Source organism: Tursiops truncatus, chromosome 3 (assembly GCF_011762595.2).
Source record: "Tursiops truncatus isolate mTurTru1 chromosome 3, mTurTru1.mat.Y, whole genome shotgun sequence".
In the NCBI taxonomy this organism is placed as follows: domain Eukaryota; kingdom Metazoa; phylum Chordata; class Mammalia; order Artiodactyla; family Delphinidae; genus Tursiops; species Tursiops truncatus.
In genome coordinates, this window is record NC_047036.1 from 63,727,225 (window position 1) to 63,749,626 (window position 22,402).

Consider the following 22,402-nt stretch of genomic DNA (forward strand, 5'->3'; position numbering starts at 1 on the left):
TCATTTTTATGTGTACATGTCATTAAGTACAGTACATTCATTAAGTACATTTTAAGTGTATTAAATACGTTAGTATTGTGCAACCATCACCACAGTCCATCTTCAGAGCTCTTTTCATCTTGCAAAACTGAAACTCAGTACACATTCATGAATAACTTCTCATTACTCATTTTTCCTAAACTCTGGCAAACACCATATTACTTTCTGTCTCTATGAAGTTGACTATTATAGGTACCTCATATACGTGGAATAACACAAGGTTTGTATTTTTGTGACTATCTTACCACGTAGCATAATATCTTCAAGGTTCATTCATGTTGTAGCATATATCAGTATTCCTTTTTTTAAGTTGAGGTATGGTTGTATAGTAGATTCACAACATTATCACTGTGTTGTATACCTGAAACATATAATATTGTAAAACATAGTGATTGAATATTTTTATAGATTATATCCAATTTAAAGTTATTACAAAATAATGGCTATAATTCCGTTTGTACAATATATCCTTGTTTATTCTATACATAATAGTTTGTATCTCTTAATCTCATACCCCTATCTTGCCCCTCCACCTTTCCCTCTCCCCCTTGGTAACCACTAGTTTGTTCTCAATGTCTGTGGAGTCTATTTCTGTTTTGTTATATAAATTTGCTTGTTTTATTTTTTAAATTTCACATATAAGTAATAGAGTAGAATATTTGTCTTTCTCTTTCTGACTTATTTCACAAGCATAATACTCTCTAGGTCCATCCACATTCTTGCAAATGGCAGAATTTTATTCTTTTTTATGGCTGAAGAATATTCCATTGTATAAATATACTAGATCTTCTTTATCGATTCATCTATTGATGGACATTTAGGTTGCTTCCATTTCTTGGCTATTGTAAATAATTCTGCAGGGAACATTGGGGTGTATGTATCTTTGTGAATTAGTGTTTTTGTTTTCTTTAGATATATACCCAGCAGGAGAATCGCTGGATCATATGGTAGTTCTATTTTTAGTTTTTTGAGAAACCTCCATGCTCTTTTCCATAGTGGCTGCACCAATTTACAGTCTTGCCAACAGTGTATTAGGGTTCCCTTTTTCCATATCCTCTCCAGCATTTGTTATTTGTAGACCTTTTGATGATAACGATTTTGACAGGTGTGAGGTGATATCCCCTTGTACTTTTGATTTGCGTTTCTCTGGTGATGAGCGACGTTGTTCATCTTTTCATGCGTCTGTTGGCCATCTGTATATCTTCTTTGGAAAAATGTCTGTTCAGGTCTTCTGCCCACTTTGGAATCCGGTTGTTTTTATTTTATTTTTTTTGATATTGAGCTGTATGAGCTGTTTTTATATTTTGGATATTAGCTCCTTATTGGTCATATCATTTGCAAATATTTTCTCCCGTTCAGTAGGTTGTCTTCTAATTTTGTTGATGGTTTCCTTTGCTGTGCGAAAGCTTTTAGGTTTAATTAGGCACCATTTGTTTATTTTTGCTTTTCTTTCTTTTGCCTTAGGAGACGGATCCAAAACAATATTGCTACAATTTATGTCAAAGAGTGTTCTGCCTATGTCCTCTTTTAGGAGTTTTACGGTTTCAGGCCTTTCATTTAAGTCTTTAATCCATTTTGAGTTTATTTTTGCGTATGGTGTGAGGAATGCTGTCATTTCATTGATTTACATATAACTGTTCAGTTTTCCCAGTACCACTTACTGAAGAAGCTGTCTTTTGTCCACTGTACATTCTTGCCTTCTTTGTCATAGATTAATTGACCATACGTACATTAATTGACCATGGGCTCTCTATTCTGTTCCATGGATCTATGTGTCTGCTTTCTGTACCAATATCATACTGTTCTGATTACTGTGGCTTTGTAGTATAGTCTGGTAAGTATTTATTGAATGGATAATGAAAAGAAAGTCCTTAAAGTCATTAAAGTCCTAACTCAGACTCCTCCTTTGAGAAGTCCTCCTTCTCCTTCCTCCCGCTATAGAAAGTTATCTCCTCTCAATTATGTCCTGTTTCTTACTACTCCACCCCAAACACACACATAGAATACACTGGCAGCTCATAGTACTTTGAATATAACAGATGATTAAGAAATTATGAACAAATGAATCCATTTGAAAATCTTAGGGTTCTCAGTAGGCTTTGAAAATAAAGACAAACCTATATAAGGGAAGTTTAATTTTCTGAGAAAAACTTCTTGATTTTAAAAGAACCTTAGAAGCAGTTTTCTTTCATGTGATTCCTTGTTTTAGTGCCACAGACTTGAGTCTGAGAAATCATTTCTTCTCTTTTAGTGGAATAATTGCTTGTTCAGGTGTGAAAACATTGTACTTAACAGTGGAAGAAATGGTGTGGCGACATCTTACATTCTTGTCAAACCCCTAGTGGAATTAAAATAGATAGAAGTTGATCAGAGAAAGTCATGTGACTTAGTAAGGAAGCCAGGCTGGGTGACAGGAAGGGGCTATCATCCACCTCAGGCATAGCTAGTTTTAAGTATCATGTAAAAAGGTCTAGCTCATAACTCTAAACCCATCTGAATCAGAATTTATTTGCTTAGAAATATTTGGGGTCAACGTGATTTTCATATGGCTCTTAAAGACCATACCTGTAGAATCTGAATTACATAATTGGTGATTTAGACAGTGTATTAGTTTACTATGGCTGCTGAAACAAAAGTACCACAAACTGGGTGGCTTAAATGGCATAAATTTGTCACACAGTTCTGGAGGCTAGAAGTCCAAGATCAAAATGTCAGTGGGCCTGTGAGGGAGAATCTATTCAGTGTCTCTCTCTTAGCTTCTGGTGGTTTGCTGGCAATCTTGGGTGTTACTTGGCTTGGAGATGTGTTGTCTTTTATCTCTGCCTTTATGTTCACATAGTATTCTCCCTGTGTGCATTTCTCTTCATGTGGCATTCTTTTAATAAGAATATAGTCAAATTGGATTAGGGGCCTACCCTATTCTAGTATGACCTCATCTTAACTAATTACATCTACAATAACCCTGTTTTCAAGTAAGGTCACATTCTGAGGTACGGAGGTCTTCAACATATATTTTTGGGGGGACACAGTTCAATCCATAACAGATAGGCTCAGTTATTTCATATCTTTCCTCCTCTTGGCATGGGCAGGTCAAATGTACACATCTCTGGAATGGAAACAAGTGTTTTGATGATTATTTAAATGTATCACACATTTATTCAATATCTGTAGTGAGGTTGTAAAGAACACTGAATTTTGTAAATTGCAAACATTATGCAATTTTGCTCCTATAGTATAGTATTCTGAAAAATCTTTACTCTCCCTTACCTTTGAAAAACATTCTGGATTGTATCTGTCCAGGTGAAGATATTTATGCAAAATGTTAGATTGATTTTAGGGATGAAAAGGAGACATATTTTTTTAAAAAAAGAAAGGGAAATGTTTTGGTAGAAAGGAGCAGACGTCCAAATCTAAGAGTTGAGGAAAGAAGAGTAGCCAAGGTGGGAAGAGGGAAGTGCTGAGGCTTGAGAGGTGAGGTCTGTTCCTCTGTAAACTAGTCTCTGTGTGGGGGGAAGCAGAAGATGAAAACTCAGGAGGATCATGTGAGTGGAAAGAAAATGGCAGAAAGGGAAACCAGTGTCTAACTGGTGTTTCATCTGGTTTTTCAGCTGCATTTTTCATCTGTGTTATCTCTGTTCTTTCAACTATCCTCAGAGATGGTTACTGCTTCTATTTTATAGATGAGAAAAACTGACACTCAGGTTCATTAACCGAGATCATCCAGCAAAGCACAGAGGGCCATGTCTGAAAGCACAGTTTTGGAGTTAATGAGACACTTGAGCTTGTTCTGATTCCCTCATTCAGTTGTGTCACTTGGGTCAAGTTATGAACTTTTGTACACCTCAGTTTCTTTACCTGTAAAATGGGAATTGCATTACCTACCCCATAGTGGTGTTGTGAGGACCAAATAAGATGGTACATATAAAGGATTACTGTGGTTCCTGACATCAGTTGTGCAGTCAAGAAGATAGCTGTGAACTTTGTGATACCAAAAACTTGTAAGAAACCTAGCTATTAGTAGGGGAATGGAAAAATAGTTATCTGGTCATACATTAGAATATCATATGGCAGTTAAAATGAATGACTCAAGTCTACATGTTTCAATGTGGATAAATCTCATAAAAACAATGTTATAAAAGAATACATAGAGCACAGTAACCATTTATCTGAACTTTGTAACACATCTGTGTTGTTTAGGGGTTCAGACATAAGTGGTAGAAATATAAAAATAGGAAGTAGAAAGGATATTTACTAACATCAGGAAAATGGTCACTTCTGGGAAGGGAGGAAAGGGAAAGAAATACAGCTGGGGTAGTGTTTTATGTGTGTTTGCAATGTTTTATTCTTAAAAAGTAAATAATATAGAGAATATAATACATACATAAACACACACACACATATGAATTTTTTAAATGGTACTGCTACCACCCCTTCACCCCCATTCTGATCAGGTAAAAGCGAGATTCAAATCCAAGCCCATCTCTCTGGAAAGCCCATGTTAGACTTGAGAGCATCTGTTTTCCACCACATCTTGTTTTAGAAAGATGGGAAGACAGTCATAAGATGACCTGGCTGGGGGGCTTCCAGTCGTGACAGGAAGGAGGCTGGGTGCCCATGATGTCAGTTGTCCAGTATCTGTCCTGGTCAGTTCTTCTGAATCTGGTACTTCCCTGTATTTTATCTTTTGCCTGTAGCTATAGTCAGTATCATGAGGAGAATTTTCAAGGACCACTGGTAAAGAGGTAGAGCCTTTGTGTGAGTCCCTTCTCAAATGACGCAACCATTAGCATTTGAGGACTGTCATTGTATGTGGTTGGGCTTGGATCACAGCCTTTCTCTTTTATTTAATACTTTAACTTGTCTGAGTCCTGGGAATTTAGGAAGCTCAACTTTCTGTTCTGATTGACCAAGTGCACATTAACACTTAGTAGTATAAGATAGTTATTTTAAACTTGTTTATTTATTTTTGGCTGTGTTGGGTCTTCGTTGCTGCTTGCGGGCTTTCTCTAGTTGCGGTGAGCGGGGGCTACTCTTTGTTGTGGTGCATGAGCTTCTCACTGCGTTGGCTTCTTTTGCTGCAGAGCATGGACTCTGGGTGCACGGGCTTCAGTAGTTGTGGCACGCAGGCTCAGTAGTTGTGGCTCGCAGGCTCTAGAGCACAGGCTCAGTAGTTGTGGCGCATGGGCTTAGTTGCTCCGTGGCATGTGGGATCTTCCCGGACCAGGGATCAAACCCATGTCCCTTGCATTGGCAGGCAGATTCTTAGCCACTGTGCCACGAGGGAAGTCCCAGATAGTTATTATTAATTTTGTATTATTTAGTGTCAATGACAGTGTTCCTGCTCTCAAGGAGTTTCTAATCTAATTTGGTCAAGGTGTAATCTAATGAGGAGAAGGAGATGCAAGTGATGGAAACTTTTATACCTAAAATAAAATGCTGCGACTCACTGTATAGCTCAATAACATAATTAGAACAAATGAAGAATACTTTTATAATTCAAATTAGATTTTTATAAAACTGCTTAAGAGAATTAAGCATGCTAAGTTTATTCTTGGCATTTAAATCACACCAATATTTAAGAAAATTGAAAATTGTTGGTTTTAGGAAATAGGTCCTTGACTAGATTTTTGTGTAATTTTCTAAAGTACATTTTAGTGATAGTTAATCTTCTTGAATAATTAAATGACTTTTATTTTGGTAAACCCATATGTTTAGAGTATTAATATTTGTATGTCTAATTTATAGCCCTGGCCTAAATGACAAAGTAATAGAATATTATATATTTGCTCCACTTAACATTTAGTTTATATTAGCAAAACTAAATGCCATTTTAACTCTGGAACTTCCTGAAATTAATTACACGAGGAGGCTCTGTTTATTCTTCGTGGTTTCCCATGTTCCATGAACCTGCCAACAAATGTTCACCTGTGGTGACTCTGCTCTTACTCAGCCCAGTGAGACACACTACTTCTCATAAATGGGAAGGAAGAGTGGTGGGTGAAGCATAACTGGGAGCTGTGACTGATTGGTGTTGACCCCATGCCTCTTTTCCTTTGCTGTGTGGATGCGAGTGAGAGCAGAGAAGGGGACTGCTGCCACCAAGAAAAAAGTGACCCTAAATGCCTCTTACCCAAACGTCTGCCCTGTTATTGCATATGGATTAACCAGCATCTTTTGGGATGCAGTCTATTCAGGAACATTTAGCTGGTCTCTGCTTTGTACTATAGTTGCCAAGTTTCCAAGAATTCTTAACCACAGGCCCACCTTCACTCAGGTTTGTTATTTTAATTTGCTTTATCTCTGTGGTCTGGCAATTTCTAAGTTATGAAATTTATTTAAAATTGTCCCATTGTGCATTATGGTTCCTAGCGAAAGCAAATACAGGTCCTCCCTGAAGGGATACACTCTCATCTAGGCCTCCTAGGAATTTCAAAGAGCAAGTTCTGCTGTAAGCTCATAAACCGTAATTACAAAAGATGTGGAGAAACAAGTAATCATGAGTTGAGTCAGCAGAAATTATAAAACAGTAGACTTAGAATCCCAAGACCTTCAGATAAGGGAATTATAAAGATAAATATTGAACCACCAAGTTAAAAAAAATACAAAAGAGAATAAAAACATGAGCACAGAACAAAAATACCATCAAAAGAGATCAGGTTGATTTTTTAAGAAGAACTACATACAACTTTTAGAAATGGTGGGTGGGTTAGACCAGAATAGATGCAATATCTGAATTCCAAGATGATATCTGAAGAAATTACCTAGAGTGTAGCACAGAAAGATAGTGTGATCAGAGATAGAAGAGATTGAAAGACAAATCAGGTCTAACATAATCCTCATCAGATTTCCAGTAGAAGAAAATGAGAATAGGAAAAGAGAGACAGTATTCAAAGAGATAGAAGGTGAGAGTTTCTCATATTTCATGAAAGATGTGACTCCTTAGGTTTAGAAAACACAATTGAATCAAAGTGCAATTGAAAACAAACAAGAATTCCACATTTTGCTAAATCATGATGAAACTACACATAACACTGAATCAGAGACAAAAATCCTATAGAGAGCAAAGAAAGATCACCTGTAAAGTAATGGAAATTATATAACTGATTTGATTTCTAATTTCTACCTGTTCTGTAATTCATCTGCTTTCTTTTGACAATGTCTTTTGAATTTATTATTTTTTATCATTCAGCCCCACACCCCACAAAGCTTGGTAGTTTTTATGTCTCTTCCTGTTGTCTGTTGTTTCTATTGCTTCTTACTCATCTCATTTCTTTTTATGCTTAAATGCTGGTTATATTATTTAGAAATTTTATTTTTAAGAATAAAGTGAGAGAGCAGCACTATTTACAATAGACAAGACATGGAAACCACCCAAGTGCCCATCATCAGACAATTGGCTTAAGAAGATGTGGTATATATATATGCAATGGAATATTACTCAGCCGTTAAAAATGAGTGAAATAATGCCATTTGCAGCAATATGATTGGACCTAGAGAATATTATACTTAGTGAAAATCAGAGAAAGACAAATACTATATGATATCACTTATATGTGGAATCTAAAGATAATACAAATAAATTTATATATAAAACAGAAACAGACTCACAGACACAGAAAACAAACTTATGGTTAACAAAGGGGAAGGGGAGGGAGGGAGGGAGGGACAAATTAGGAGTATGAGATTAACAGATACAGACTACTATACATAACAATAGATAAACTGTATAGCAAAGGGAATCATATTCAGTATCTTATGATAACTTATAATGGAATATAATCTGAAAAAAATGAAACACTTTGCTCTACATCTGAAACTAACACAATATGGTAAATCAACTATACTCCAATAAAAATAAATAAATAACATGAGAGCTAAGATGAAGGTGTCTTTTCCCAAAGAAGATTTTCATTTGCTCCTGCCAGATTCTCAGTGATGCTTCCAGTCTGGAACATCTTAATCCAGGTTCAGTGTTTGACATGTTTCAGTTCATCCAAATGATGCTCACCTACTCTACAAGTTTACCCTTACTATGAGGCCAGCTTATTTTTACAGCAGATCCTTCTGGCATATCTTTTTAGTGCAAAAGTGGTTTTGACTGCTGGATTATTTCTTTGGGTTCTTGCTTTCTTTTAGATTTTAGTATAGTTTTTCCTTACCATTTTTTTAGTCCTTTGATGCTTTCATGAACGTGTTTTATGTTTTGTTTGGCTTTTTGAATTGTCCGCAGTGGGAGGGATGGTCTGAAAATACCCATTCCCATTATCATCAAAAACACAAATCATATTCATGCTCTTTTCAAAGACTCAGATTTGTGGCCTGAACCAATAATGGAAGGTAGCTGTCAGAAAATTGTTCTGTTTAATATTCTGAAAAGGGTGAATTGTCTCTTGGTAAAATGATGCCTCATTTGAACATGAGTAATAAAAATCCTTAAAAACTTGGGTGATTTACAATTTGCAACAAAGTACATATTGAGAATAGCTCTTTAGAATGTAATTTCATAAATAAAATAAACTCTTTCATGATCTATAAGATTTTGAGCGTGATATTTGCACTCTCCATCTTCTGTTTTTGCAATTGGTGCTTTATAAGCACTCAGTAATTGTTCATTGAATGAATGAGTGAATAGTGTATGTGAAAGGCAAAGCTAGGTGGATTCAAATAATGATGGTTAGGCCCTAGGAGAAGGCCTGTGATTCATGTTTCTACCAGAAAGTTGTTTAGGTAGTTGGTTTAGCCATATCGCATGAGTAATGTGTTAATGTCTGAATTTAATTTACTCATTTTATATCATCTGTCTTTAGAGCTAACCTTTCAGTAAAAAATCAGAACAAACAGCAACAACGAAAAACCTCTCCCCAGTAGTTTACTTCTTTCCTCCCCAAATAACCTGATGTTAGAATTATAGAGGCATCTCCACAAATAGCAACCAGCAGGTACAGACTGATCACATGTCCTTACTATGGCAGTACCTATAGGTGATACACTGTGTTTCTGAGTGACAGTCACATACAACAGATATTAACGTCATCACTCAGTTCATCTTCAAATGTGAAGGCCTCCAGCGACACCCACATTTACTCGTTGGATCTTTGGTGGTAAAGAAGAATATTTGTCATCCCCAGGACCTCAGATTCATTGTTTTTTTGTCATATGGAATGAAATGAATGACTCAGGTGTCCTCTTTTCATTTGTTTAGAATGTATCATGTGATAAGATCAGTTGTAGAATACCATAGGGCATCTTGGAATAATATCTTTATCCTCGTTTAATTGACAGTGCTATTTCCTGTTTTGTTGATCTCTCTCATTGACTGCACCAAAATAATTGTTTTCTGTTCTGGTGGTCTGACCTATTATTTTACTACGGTTATTTAGAAAGTCTTATACCTGCTAATTAAAGAACAGTTCTAAGATATACCATTTTATTTAAAAAACTTGATTAGAAGTCATTTTTTATTGATTTGCATTCTGCTTATAGGAGATAAAAGTGGAAGTATAGCTGCCCCAGTGATGAGAAATTCGTGGTGGTAAACAGTGCCTCACACCCTCTCCCCGTCTCCCCCTCTCCCTGCCCGTGTTAGACATCTGTAGTTGGTTATGGCATTCTTTCTCAATGTACCTACTAACCAATCTTAGTACAGTACTTCAGGTCACTACTACCAGTCAGATGTAGCACTTGAGATGCCAGAACTAGCTTTCCTTGTGTAATCCTTTCCTGTTCACTTTGCACAAAACACCTTTTTGCATATCTATGCCTAAAGGCTTGTCTACACATAGTTATTTCCAAGCTTATGTTTTGGGTGCTGTTTCTCCCTCCCCTGAGCTGTTCTCTGTGATGCCTACCAAACAAATTTCATAACCAAATAAAGATCTCTGTAATAATAATGGTGGTAACAGCTAACATGTCTTGAGTAGTTACTATGTACCAGACAATGTGCTAAGTGCTTAATGTGTATTATTTCATTGAATTCTTGTAACAACTCTATGAGTTAGGGACCATTATTATTTCCATTTTATAGATGGAGAAAATAGGGCAAGTCTAAATTACTGGTAAATGGAAGAGCCTGGATTTGAACTGAGGTCATTTACGTTTTCAGCCCAAATTCTTAACCTCTGAGCTGTTACCTCCCTAACAAGTAAAGGCTGGGTTAATGTGAAAGTGATTCATAGTGAACAGGCTTTTGTCTGGGCTGTCACAAGGCTAAAAAAAGCTACTACCTTTCTATTTTCCAAGAAAGTATTTTTTTAAAAGTCTGTTGGAAGACTTCATAAATGTGATTTAGGTTTTTATTAACCTCTTTTGCTTTTATCTTTCCATATTTCAGACAACCTTTATAATTTTTGAGGGAGTAGCTATCTGGCTGTCTTTTATACATTCACAGATGGCATTATTTTATCTGTCCTCATACCATCTGCAGCATCAACTTAATCTATTTCAATTGGTGTCATCTTTCATTTGTGCAGGAGTGAGTTATTAAAATAAAACTTTATATTTGTATAGCATTTGGGGTAAACGTTGTGATAAAATAAATCAATGTTTTACCCTAACAATCTTATGCAAAGAAAATTTAATTTTTTATTTTTTCACCTCATCTTGATTTATTTTATATGTAGTCTTTGAAATTCAATTGAATCAAATTCAACAGCTACTTATTGAGCACGTATCATGATCTCAGAACTATGGGACTGAAGAAATGATCCCCATTCTCACCAAGCTTACTGTCTAGCAGTAAAGATAGTAGAGAAGTAAATACAGTTGTAAGTTCCACTATGTAAAGAAAACAGAGGGTTGTATGGAAAAGGATGGCAAAGGATGAAATATAGTCTAGTGAGTCTAGAAAGCCCTTTCAGAGGAAGGGTGAGAAGGAGTTTGCCAAAGTGGAAGCTGGTAGGCAGTAGGAAAGGGGAAAGGAGTCTTCAAGGCAGAGTGAGGAGCAGATGATAAAGCCCTGATGTCAGAGAACTTGGAGTGACCGTGATGTTGGGAGAAGTTCAGTCCAGCTGGAACTTAGAGTGAAAGGAAGAGAGTGACAGGTGATCTGAGACGAGACTTGTGAGGTAAGCAGGGATCAGTTGTCTGAAAGGTCAGTTAAGGATTCTGGATTTGAATCTAAGATTAATGGCAGGTCATTGATGAGCTTAAGGCAGAGGTATGGCATGAACAAGTTTGGGTTCTAGGAAGACCACTCAGGCTACAGTGTAGAGAATGGATTGGAAAAAGGGACAAAAGTGCGCATGGAAAGTTAGTGGAAAGTTAGTGGAAAGTGGAAAGTTAGGAGGCTGATTTGGTAGAACATTTCTCTTTGTGAGAAATGATTTTTACTTAGACTAGGGTAGTGGCAATAGACATGGAAAGAACTGAATAGATTTAAGAGGTCATCCCATTGAGAATGGAAGAATCAGCCTGTGTGTCTACAAAGCTCTGGCTTGTTCTACTTTGTCATGCTAAACCAAATGCCTGTTCTACATGGCAGAGGATGAGCCAGAGAAAAAATGGAACAAAAATGAGACCTCTGGACTTCCCTGGTGGTCCAGTGGTTAAGACTCTGGACACCCAATGCAGTGGGCCTGGGTTTGATCCCTAGTCAGGGAACTAAAGATCCCGCATGCCGCAACTAAGACCTGGTGCAGCCAAATAAATAAATATATTTTTAAAAAATGAGACCTGAAGTTAGTATCTGTTTTGTGAATTCACAGGATAGTTATAAGGATAACAAAGATAAAAGCACTTAATTAATTGTGAAATACTCAATTTAATAGTTATCTAGGCAGGATTCTGATATAGGTTTGCCCTTCACATCAGCGTATATGATATCAACAGAACGTTGATAGATGTGTATTCAACAGCTGATGGCCCCATTTCCCCCCAAATGTCAGTTCATTCTTTCATTTGCTTGCTTGTTTGTTCATTCATTGATCCAAAAAGCATTTACTAAAGACCCGTTTTCTACTAGATATGTTTACTTATTTCAGTCTTTTCACATATGGCCATCATACCCAGTGTAGGCCTTTGATGTGTATAGGTGCTGGATGGGCCTTATCTCATTTAGGACACATTTAGTCAGGTTTCCATGTTGAGTTGACAGAGTCTCACCATTTCTCCCCAAGCGGCCCATCACTTTGGGTGTAGCCATTCATAAAATCCTGCAGCCCTGGCCTCCCACGTCTCCTGATGTTTTTCCTCTGCACTTTCCTTTTTGTTTTTTTGGCTGTGCTGTACGACATGCGGGATCTTAGTTCTCTGACCAGGGATCGAAACCCGTGCCCCCTGCAGTGGAAGCATGGAGTCTTAACCACTGGACCGCCAGGGAAGTCCCATCCTCTGCACTTTCTATTGCTGCTCCCAGTCTTTGCCCAGGCTCAGTGTGCCTAGTCCCATTTCAGTCAAACACTTGATCAATTCAACCACCACCACCAAGTATTCTCTCAAAAAAGTTGGTTAGCTGAAAGAATTGCTTTTTGATTGAGATGGTCCGTCCTTTCAGTCAGAGTAGAAAATTCATTTGCCCACCGTAGACCCATTTTATTAGCCAGGTAATACAAGCAATGGTAGCAAGTAAATTTTCAATCTCAGTGGTTTAAATACAATACAAGTTTATTTTTTGCTAATGAAACGTTCATTTGGTAGCAGATGTGGGAGTGGAGGGTTTTCTGCTCTACTCACACACCCATGCTGATGGAGTCAGCAGGTGAGGGGCTCACAGAATTGTCCTGGACTCAACATCCAGTTGGCAAAGGGGGAAAGAGTGAATGTGGAAGATCACAGGAGGTTTTATGGGCCAGGGCTAAAAGTGGTGTAATCATTCCTACCCACATTTCACTGGCTAGAACTTGGGTACACGGCCATACCTCACTGCAGGGGAGGCTGGGAAGTGTAGTCTGTGTGTTTGCTCTGGAGGAAGGAAAACTTAAGGAGCCAGTCTCTGCTGGCTAGTTAATGACTAGCCATCTAGTTAATGACTTTCCTTGTGTGGTATCTGCTCTTCGATTTCGATGATAAGGGGCAGAGAAGGGCCAGAGGTGTGGAGGAAGAGTCTCCTTTGTTCTTTTCTTAAGCGGCTGCTCTCACAGTGCTGGGCATCAGAGTGGGAAATATCTGCAGTTTGAGTTCCTAACATATCTGATAATTGCCATTACTCTGTTCTCACAGGGAGATAAATGCTCGACTTGATGCTGTATCTGAAGTTCTCCATTCAGAATCCAGTGTGTTTGGCCAGATAGAAAATCATCTACGTAAATTGCCTGACATCGAAAGAGGACTCTGTAGCATTTATCACAAAAAAGTAAGTGTGATAGAAATCGAATCTTTTAAAACTGATAATGTTCTTCAGCTTGAGGACACCAGGTGCTAATGGGAAACATCTCAGAACTTTATTTTTATTTTATTTTGTAAAATCTTGCAGCTAACATGAGAGAATCCTTAGAGATTTTAATTGCACAAACTGAGATTATTCCAATTTTTGCATTGTAAATAGTAAAGTTTGCCCACTTTTGTTAACTATAGCAATACATAGAGGCCCTTCTGTTATAATACAGGATGTTCTCCTGTTTCAACCTCAAAGTATGGACCATCATCAAAATAGGAAATTTACTTAGACCATCTGCTTTTAGAAAGAGATGCCTTATTTCTTTTGACCTCAGAACAACTTCTTATTTGACTTAACTGAAGGAGAAATCTGCTAGTAAAATATTTGTGGTGGTATTAATATGCAGACACGTTTGGATATTGAGAGTAAGTAAAAAGCATTCCTTTGATTTTCATCACTTACGCTTTACAGTTTAAGTCATAACAGTAACAAGTGAGGTTTGTTAGAGAAATAATTTGCTTATCTTCAAAATGTGCCTAAAATTTTTAAAAATTATCAATTATATTTATCGTTGTTAATAAACTTTTTATAGTGTCTTACCTACTGCAGAAGTCACTCACATACATTAGACTCTTTGTTCCTTGTAAAAAAAAACTTGGTGAGGTTGAGAAGGTTTAGCACCTTCTTACTGGTGGGAAATTATGTATATTGCTGTCTTTATATAATGCTACAACAGCTTGCATTACCTTGACTAAATGATGATGCTAAGAAGAGGGTTAGTAACTTGTTACTAAGTGACAGAATTCATATTTAAATGAGGGTCCTTGATGGGGTTTTAGTGGCTTACATTTTTGGACATTACCATTTTTGATGTAGTAGCAGTTTTGAATACCATTGCATTTTTTTCCCTGGTTGTCCCTACATAAGCAAATTTTATTTTTTGCCCAAATGTAAACCCTTGCCAATTTAATAATTTTATTGTAGAACTTTTTTTATGTGCCCAAACTTTAGTTGTGACCAATTTTTCATGAGTCTTTACTTTTTTTAGGCCTTTTCCCCCACAAAGTTTTACTAGAATAATAACTACTGCTTCCAAGAATACTTGCAGTGCCCAAGAGGACTTACGTAACTGTTCCATATGCTTCGGCTACATTTGAAAAGAAAGAACAAGTTGAAATTGGGAAATACTAATCCCTAGGGAAAAAAATGTGTGCATTGGTTAAGGGGTTTGCGGCATCTGTTGTACCATTGCTTGGTGCACTGTGTTGTTGTTTTGCTGCCAATACTAGAGGCTGCCCTAGTAGTTGAAAGTCTTATGGTTGACTCTTTTGAGGTTACAGAATGGATGTCAAACCATTTGTTATTTTGTTTTCGACCTTAACCCAGTGGCTGACAATCAGGGCTTATAACCGTTCATCAAGCAACAGATTTCCAAACACATTGCCTTCACTACTTGAAAGGATTCACTGACAGACGTTAGAGGTTTTTGTTTTTCTCAAAAGCAAATAGGAGCAAAGCTGAAAAAATTATCAATGGCTAATCAGAAGAGCTGAATCAAACTATCCATGGCATCAAAATGGATGCTGTGATTTCTATTATGCCTTCCTGCCTCTCTTTAAACTGTACTTTAATATTTGCATTTCATAAAGTTTGTGTACTTATAAAAGTTTAAAACTCTGGTAAATGTCAGAATCTAGTTCTTTTTTAAATTGAGGTATAATTGATAAACAACGTTATTTTAGTTTCAGGTATCAATATATAACATAAGGATTCAATGTGTATATATATATATATATATATGTATATATATATACATATTGCAGAATGTTCACAACAGTAAGTCTGGTTAACATCCTTTACCATTGCATACTTACAAAGTTTTTTTTGTTTTCTCTTGATGAGAACTTTTAAGATCTACTCTTTTAGCAACTTACAAATACTTTTCGACCATCTTCACTCATTTTGCCCACACAACCACCCCCTGCAACCACTAATGTGTGCTCTGTATCTATGAATTTGGGTTTTCGGTTTTTGTTTTTGTTTTTAGATTCCACATATGATGGAATATGATCCTTTGAAAGGTAACCAACAGGCAGAGTAGGAATGACTTTTTAGAGTTTCAAACTATACTAAAGGGACTTGTGACTCACTCAGAAGCTGTTCCTTGTTGCTGTTTCAGTGTTTACACAAGAATGTGCCTAAAGATTGATTTGAAAAGCGAAGATTAGAAATGATTTGGTAACAGACCAACTTTAGGAAGTCTGAATGCTTTAAAGCAAATTTTTATAGATTAGTTAGCTGGCTCTTGGAACATACCATCAAACACATGTCGGTTTTTTATCATTAGATTACTCTAAATAAGCTTCTGCTGTATGCACCAAATGGTGAGTGATATCGTGGGTACAGATTGTGCCAATTATGTGAAATTCAGAAAATGGTAAGGAACATGGTTTGGATGTTGTGGAAGTGGTAGGCCTAGGCCATCTGGCTGTGTGGAAAGTGTCGTGGAATAGGCACAAATAGGTATTTTTATGTTGATAATAATAGAGGATACCAAGTGGGCCGACTCTTAAATAAAATAAGCATTTCTTTTGATAGTAGGACTTCAAATTTAAATCTTAGAAAATAGTGGTAGTCATAGGAATTCATATTAACTGCTCAATAACTATTTTGTAAGAAAATGATACATAAGTGCTAAGGGTGGTGAATACATTTAAAGGATTATAGCACTTAGTAAATGTTGAAAGGAGAGTGTTTCCAGAATTTTGTAGGCGAGAATAGTTTCATAGCTAGACTGGTAGAAGCCCAAAGCCATGTGTTCAGTATGGAGCTTAGGCTGGGGTTCTTCCAGTCCTGTGATGACCTGCCTCTGCACTTGGGCATGTGTTCTCAAGCTCTTCCACAGAGAAGGTTGCTGCCAGAAATGGAGTTGAACATGAGCGACTCCAGGAGCAACTGTTTTACCCTTATCCTCAGCTTTCTTGCAGCTCCATTGAGTCATTTTGCTTAAGAAGTTTGGGAGCAACCTGCCATGGGCACTTAGGACTTGATTGCAAGCACTTCTGGTTTTCACCTTGCTTCTGTTGCTGACTTAAACTTTATATCATACCTGAACGTGAACCATCAATCCCCTTTTTTGCTTATCAAATTACAATAATTACAAGACATTATTATTTAGAAATTCTATTGAAAATGTTAATTTTTGCTCTTTTATTAGAATGTACTATTAAATGACTCTAGGTCAATTCTAGGCTGTAAATTAATTCTAGACTGCACATTTATACAAACAGTGCAGCTTCCTGTATGTATCTTTCCCAGCAAGCCATGGCCTTTCTGGAGAAAAGGTGCTTTATGATGCATTTTCAACTCAGCTTTTGTTCAGGTGGACCTAACTTCCTTTTTTTTCTTTTTGCGTAATTTACTTCATTCCTTGTAGTTAATTATTATCTTTCTAAATATGTTCTTAGCATTCATCCATTTATACATATATGTGTATATATGTGTGTGTGTGTGTGTGTATATATATATATATATATATATATATATATATACTATTTATGTTGTGTACTTATCATTAACTCAAACTTACATTGTCCTCTCATCTCCAGATATTTATTTTCATCAAATATTCTGTTAATTTCATTTTCTTGAGCCTTCCTACCTGATCCAACCTGTACTGGTTGCCCTGCTATACCTGTTGAATAGCTGTCTTCTTAGATTCCCTTTATTTCCCTTGAACTGAATCTTCTGTTTTCTGTATTCCATAACTTCCTCTTGGTTTATTCCATCATTTTGGTAGAGTACGTTCTCTAGAAGCATCCTGAGAAAGGGCACTGGAAGTAAGTTTTGAAACATAGATGTCTGGAAATGTCTTTTTTCTTTTACTCTCACATTTGATTGGTAGTTTGGTTGGGTATAAAAATTCGAATCTATAAATTATTTTCCTTCAGAATTTTGTGTTACTTCGTTGTCTTCTTCAATAGCTTCTACTATTGTTGTTAAACAGTCTGAAGTCATACTGGTTCCTGATTCTTTGTGTGACTTTTTGTTGTTGTTGTTCTTTTTTTCTCTCCTTCTGGAAACGGAAGATTCTCTCTGTCTCCAGTGTTTTAAAATTTCATGATGATTTGCCATGATTTGGTTCTGTTTTAATTCATTGTATTGGGCCCTTTCAAGCTGGCAATCAAGTTCTGGGAAATTTTTCTGAATTATTATTATTTAAAGTTTGGAAGTACAATTATAAATTCAAAATTATTTTTTTATTGAAGTATAGTTGATTTACAATGTGTTAATTTCTGCTGTACAACAAGGTGATTCAGATATGTGTGTGTATGTATATATATATGTATATATATATATATATATACACACATTCTTTTTTTAATGTATTCTTTTCCATTATGGTTTATCACAGGATATTGAATATAGTTCTCTGTGCTATACAGTAGGACCTTGTTGTTTATCCATTCCATATATAATAGCTTACATGTGTTAACCCCAACCTCTCACTCCACCCCTCCCCCAACCCCCTCCCTCTTGGCAACCACAAGTCTATTCTCTATGTCCATGAGTCTGTTTCTGTTTCATAGATAGGTTCATTTGTGTCATATTTTAGATTCCACATATAAGTGATAATCATATGGTATTTGTCTTTCTCTTTCTGACTTCCTTCACTTAGTATGATAATCTCTAAGTCCATCCATGTTGCTGCAAATGGCATTATTTCATTCTTTTTTTATGTCTGAGTAGTAGTCCACTGTATATATGTAACACATCTCTGAATTATTTTTTGATGATTTCTTTCTTTCTGCAGCTCTATTATTTGGGTTGATTGAATCTTCTGGACTGATTATCGAACTTTCTTCTGTATTTCCATCTCTTTACACTTTTGCTTTACCTTCTTGGAAATTTTATCACGTTGATCTTCTGCCTGTTTTGTTGCATTTTTCATTTCTACTCTGATAGTTCAAGTTCTAAAAATTTTTGGTTGTTTTCTTATTCTCTGAATGTTTCGTTTTTTAAAAAAATAACATGCCATTCTTACTTCATGATTCTCTATTTATTTCAGTACTCTTATTTCAGTATTCTCTGTTTAACTGAGGATATTGTTAACATTTTTTTTAGAAGATTTCTTCTATCTGTATAGGCTCTGTTTTTTCTAGTATTTGTTGGTCCATTAATTGATTGTTTTAATTTTTGCATTTCATGTTAGAATTTTTAATCTGTCTGATCATTTTTAAAGAGTGGGGAACTAAAATGCCGATAGCAAGGTCTGTGTAGTTGAATGTGGCTTGCAAATTATGAGGTGAACTGTAGTGTGAACTCAGTGGTTCACTTATTGGGGGAACTCCTGGTATATGGTATCTTTAGAATTTTCCTCTTGGGCTTGTGAGATTTCCCAGGGACTCTTTCAGTTTTCTGACTGCTAATGTTCTGGGAGCTCAGTGGGGACAGCTGGGAATCTCAGCATTCGGTTTGTACTCATTCCTTTAATACCTTGCTTTTGGTGGTACTCTCATCCTTCACTGTGCCTGAAGCTGGTACACACACCCTATGTTTTACCTTCTCCAGAGAAGAAGACTACAGTTGACCCTTGAACAGCGTGGGTTTGAACTGTGCGTGTCCTCTTATAGCAGATTTGTTTCAGTAAATATGTACTACAGTACTACATGATCCATGGTTGGTTGAATCCATGGATGTAGAAACACAAATATGCAGGGCTGACTGTAAAGTTATATTCAGATTTTTGACTGTGTGAAGGGTTGGCACCCCTAACCTCCACATTGTTCAAGGGTCAACTGTAGTCTTCTGTAGGGTAGGAAGATGGTGGTAGTTTAGTAGCATATAGAGGAATAGGGGATTGAGGAATTTAATTGATGCTTAATTCACTTTCAACCAGTTGTTTTCTCCCCTCCCAACTCCCCTACTCCCAGCTTCCACTTCCACTTTGTGCCACCAGTTCCTGAGTCTTAGGATTCTGGGTATAACTCAAGTGGGGTCCTACTTTTCCTCATAGCTGCTTAAGATTCAAATACCTTGAGGCTTCTAAGTCAATTACTGTTAGTCCATTTTCTTTGTAGCTTCTAAGGGATTGTTGCTGTTGTTTTTTCTCCTAATCTTGAGGTTTCATGACTTTTAAAACAATCTTGGTCTGTAGCTTCAAGACAGAGTGAAATTAGATGCACATGTTTAGCACATACTCTTTATCCCAAGCTCCAAAAGTAAAAATTATTCACGTTCGAAGATGGAGTAGAAGGATGTGTGCTCACTCCCTCTTGTGAGAGCACCAGAATTACAACTAACTGCTGAACAGTCATCGACAGAAAGGCACTGGAACTCACCAAAAAAGATACCCCACATTCCAAAGACAAAGGAGAAACCGCAGTGAGACGGTAGAAGGGGTGCAATCACAGTAAAATCAAATCCCATTACTGCTGGGTGAACGATTCACAAACTGGAGAATGATTATACCACAGAAGTCCGCCCACTGCAGTGAAGGTTCTGAGCCCCATGTCAGGCTTCCCAACCTGGGGTCTGGCAATGGGAGGAGGAATCCCCAGAGAATTGGACTTTGAAAGCCAGTGGGATTTGATTGCAGGACTTCAACAGGACTGGGGGGAAACAGAGACTCCATTCTTGGAGGGCACACACAAAGTAGTGTGTGCACCAGGACCCAGGGGGAAGGAGCAGTGACCCCATAGGAGACTGAACCAGACCTACCTGCTAGTGTTGGAGGGTCTCCTGCAGAGGCGGGGGGTGGCTCACTGCTGGGAAAGGACACTGGTAGCAGAAGTTCTGGGAAGTACTCATTGGTGTGAGCCCTCCTGGAGTCTGCTATTAGCCCCACCAAAGAGCCTGTAGCCTCCAGTGCTGGGTCACCTCAGGCCAAACAATCAACAGGGAGGGAACACAGGCCCACCCATCGGCAGGCAGGTGGATTAAAGTTTTACTGAGCTCTGCACACCAGAGCAACACTTAGCTCTACCCACTAGTCGCTCCCATCAGGAAGCTTGCACAGGCCTCTTAGATAGCCTCATGCACCAGAAGGAAGACAGCAGAAGCAAAAAGAGCTACAGTCCTGCAGCCCGCAGAACAAAAACTACAATCACAGAAAGACAGACAAAATGAAAAGGCAGAGGACTGTGTACCAGATGAAAGAACAAGATAAAACCCCAGAAAAACAACTAAATGCAGTGGAGATAGGCAACTTTCCTGAAAAAGAATTCAGAATAATGATAGTGAAGATGATCCAGGACCTCAGAAAAAGAATGGAGGCAAAGATCGAGAAGATGCAAGAAATGTTTAACAAAGACCTAGAAGAATTAAAGAACAAACAAACAGAGATGAACAATACAATAACTGAAATGAAAAATACACTAGAAGGAATCAGTAGCAGAATAACTGAGGCAGCAGAACGGGTAGGTGACCTGGAAGACAGAATGGTGGAATTCACTGCTGCAGAACAGAATAAAGAAAAAAGAAAGAAAAGAAATGAAGACAGCCTAAGAGACCTCTGGGACAACATTAAATGCACCAACATTCGCATCATAGGGGTCCCAGAAGGAGAAGAGAGAGAGAAAGGACCCGAGAAAATGTTTGAAGAGATTATAGTCGAAAACTTCCCTAACGTGGGAAAGGAAATAGCCACCCAAGTCCAGAAAGCACAGAGAGTCCCAGGTAGGATAAAACCAAGGAGAAACACACCGAGACACACAGTTATCAAATTGACAAAAATTAAAGAAAAAGAGAAATTATTAAAAGCAACAAAGGAAAAATAACACACAAGGGAACTCCCATAAGGTTAACAGCTGATTTCTCAGCAGAAACTCTGCAAGCCAGAAGGGAGTGGTACAATATATTTAAAATGATGAAAGTGAAGAACCTACAACCAAGATTATTGTACCCAGCAAGGAGCTCATTCAGATTTGATGGAGAAATCAAAAGCTTTACAGACAAGCAAAAGCTAAGAGAATTCAGCACCAACCACCAAACCAGCTCTACAACAAATGCTAAAGGAACGTCTCTAAGTGGGAAACACAAGAGAAGAAAAGGACCTAAAAAACAAACCCAAAATAATTAAGAAAATGATAATAGGAACATACATGGCAATAATTACCTTAAATGTGAATGGATTAAATGCCCCAACCAAAAGACACAGATGGGCTAAATGGATACAAAAACAAGACCCATATATATGCTGTCTACAAGAGACCCACTTCAGACCTAGGGACACATACAGACTGAAAGTGAGGGGATGGAAAAAGATATTCCATGCAGATGACAATCAAAGGAAACCTGAAGTAGCAGTACTCAGATAAAATAGACTTTAAAATCAACAGTATTACAAGACAAGGAAGGACACTACATAATGATCAAGGGATCAATCTAAGAAGACATAACAATTGTAAATATATATGCACCCAGCAAAGGAGCACCTCAATACATAAGGCAAATGCTAACAGCTACAAAAGAGGAAATTGACAGTAACACAGTAATAGTGGGGGAATTTAACACCTCACTTACACCAATGGACAGATCATCCAGGCAGAAAATTAATAAGGAAATATAAGCTTTAAATGACACAATAGAACAAATAGATTTAATTGATATTTATAGGACGTTCCATCTGAAAGCAGCAGATTACACTTTCTTCTCAAGTGCACACAGAACATTCTCCAGGATAGATCACATCATGGGTCACAAATCAAGCCTCAGTGAATTTAAGAAAATTGAAATCATATCAAGCATCTTTTCTGACCACAACACAATGAGATTACAGGTAAAAAACCGTGCAAGATGCAAACACATGGAGGCTAAACAATATGCTACTAAATAACCAAGATATCACTGAAGAAATCTAAGAGGAAATCAAAAAATACCTAGAGGCAAATGACAATGGAAACACGACGATCCAAAACCTATGGGATGCAGCAAAAGCAGTTCTAATGGGGAAGTTTATAGCAATACAATCCTCTCTCAAGAAACAAGAAAAATTTCAAATAAAAAATCTAGGGCTTCCCTGGTGGCGCAGTGGTGGAAAGTCCGCCTGCC

General features: G+C 37.3%; 1 protein-coding gene across 4 annotated transcripts in view; it reads left to right on the plus strand.

Moving 5' to 3' along the window:
- Positions 1-22,402, plus strand: part of MSH3 (mutS homolog 3) — a 179,797-nt gene that overhangs the window by 72,917 nt on the left and 84,478 nt on the right. For all 4 annotated transcript variants that reach the window (XM_019929750.3, XM_019929751.3, XM_073802256.1 and 1 more), the window contains exon 13: positions 13,195-13,327. In XM_019929750.3, coding sequence (XP_019785309.1) covers positions 13,195-13,327 — 133 coding nt within the window. The remainder of the gene's footprint in view (positions 1-13,194; positions 13,328-22,402) is intronic.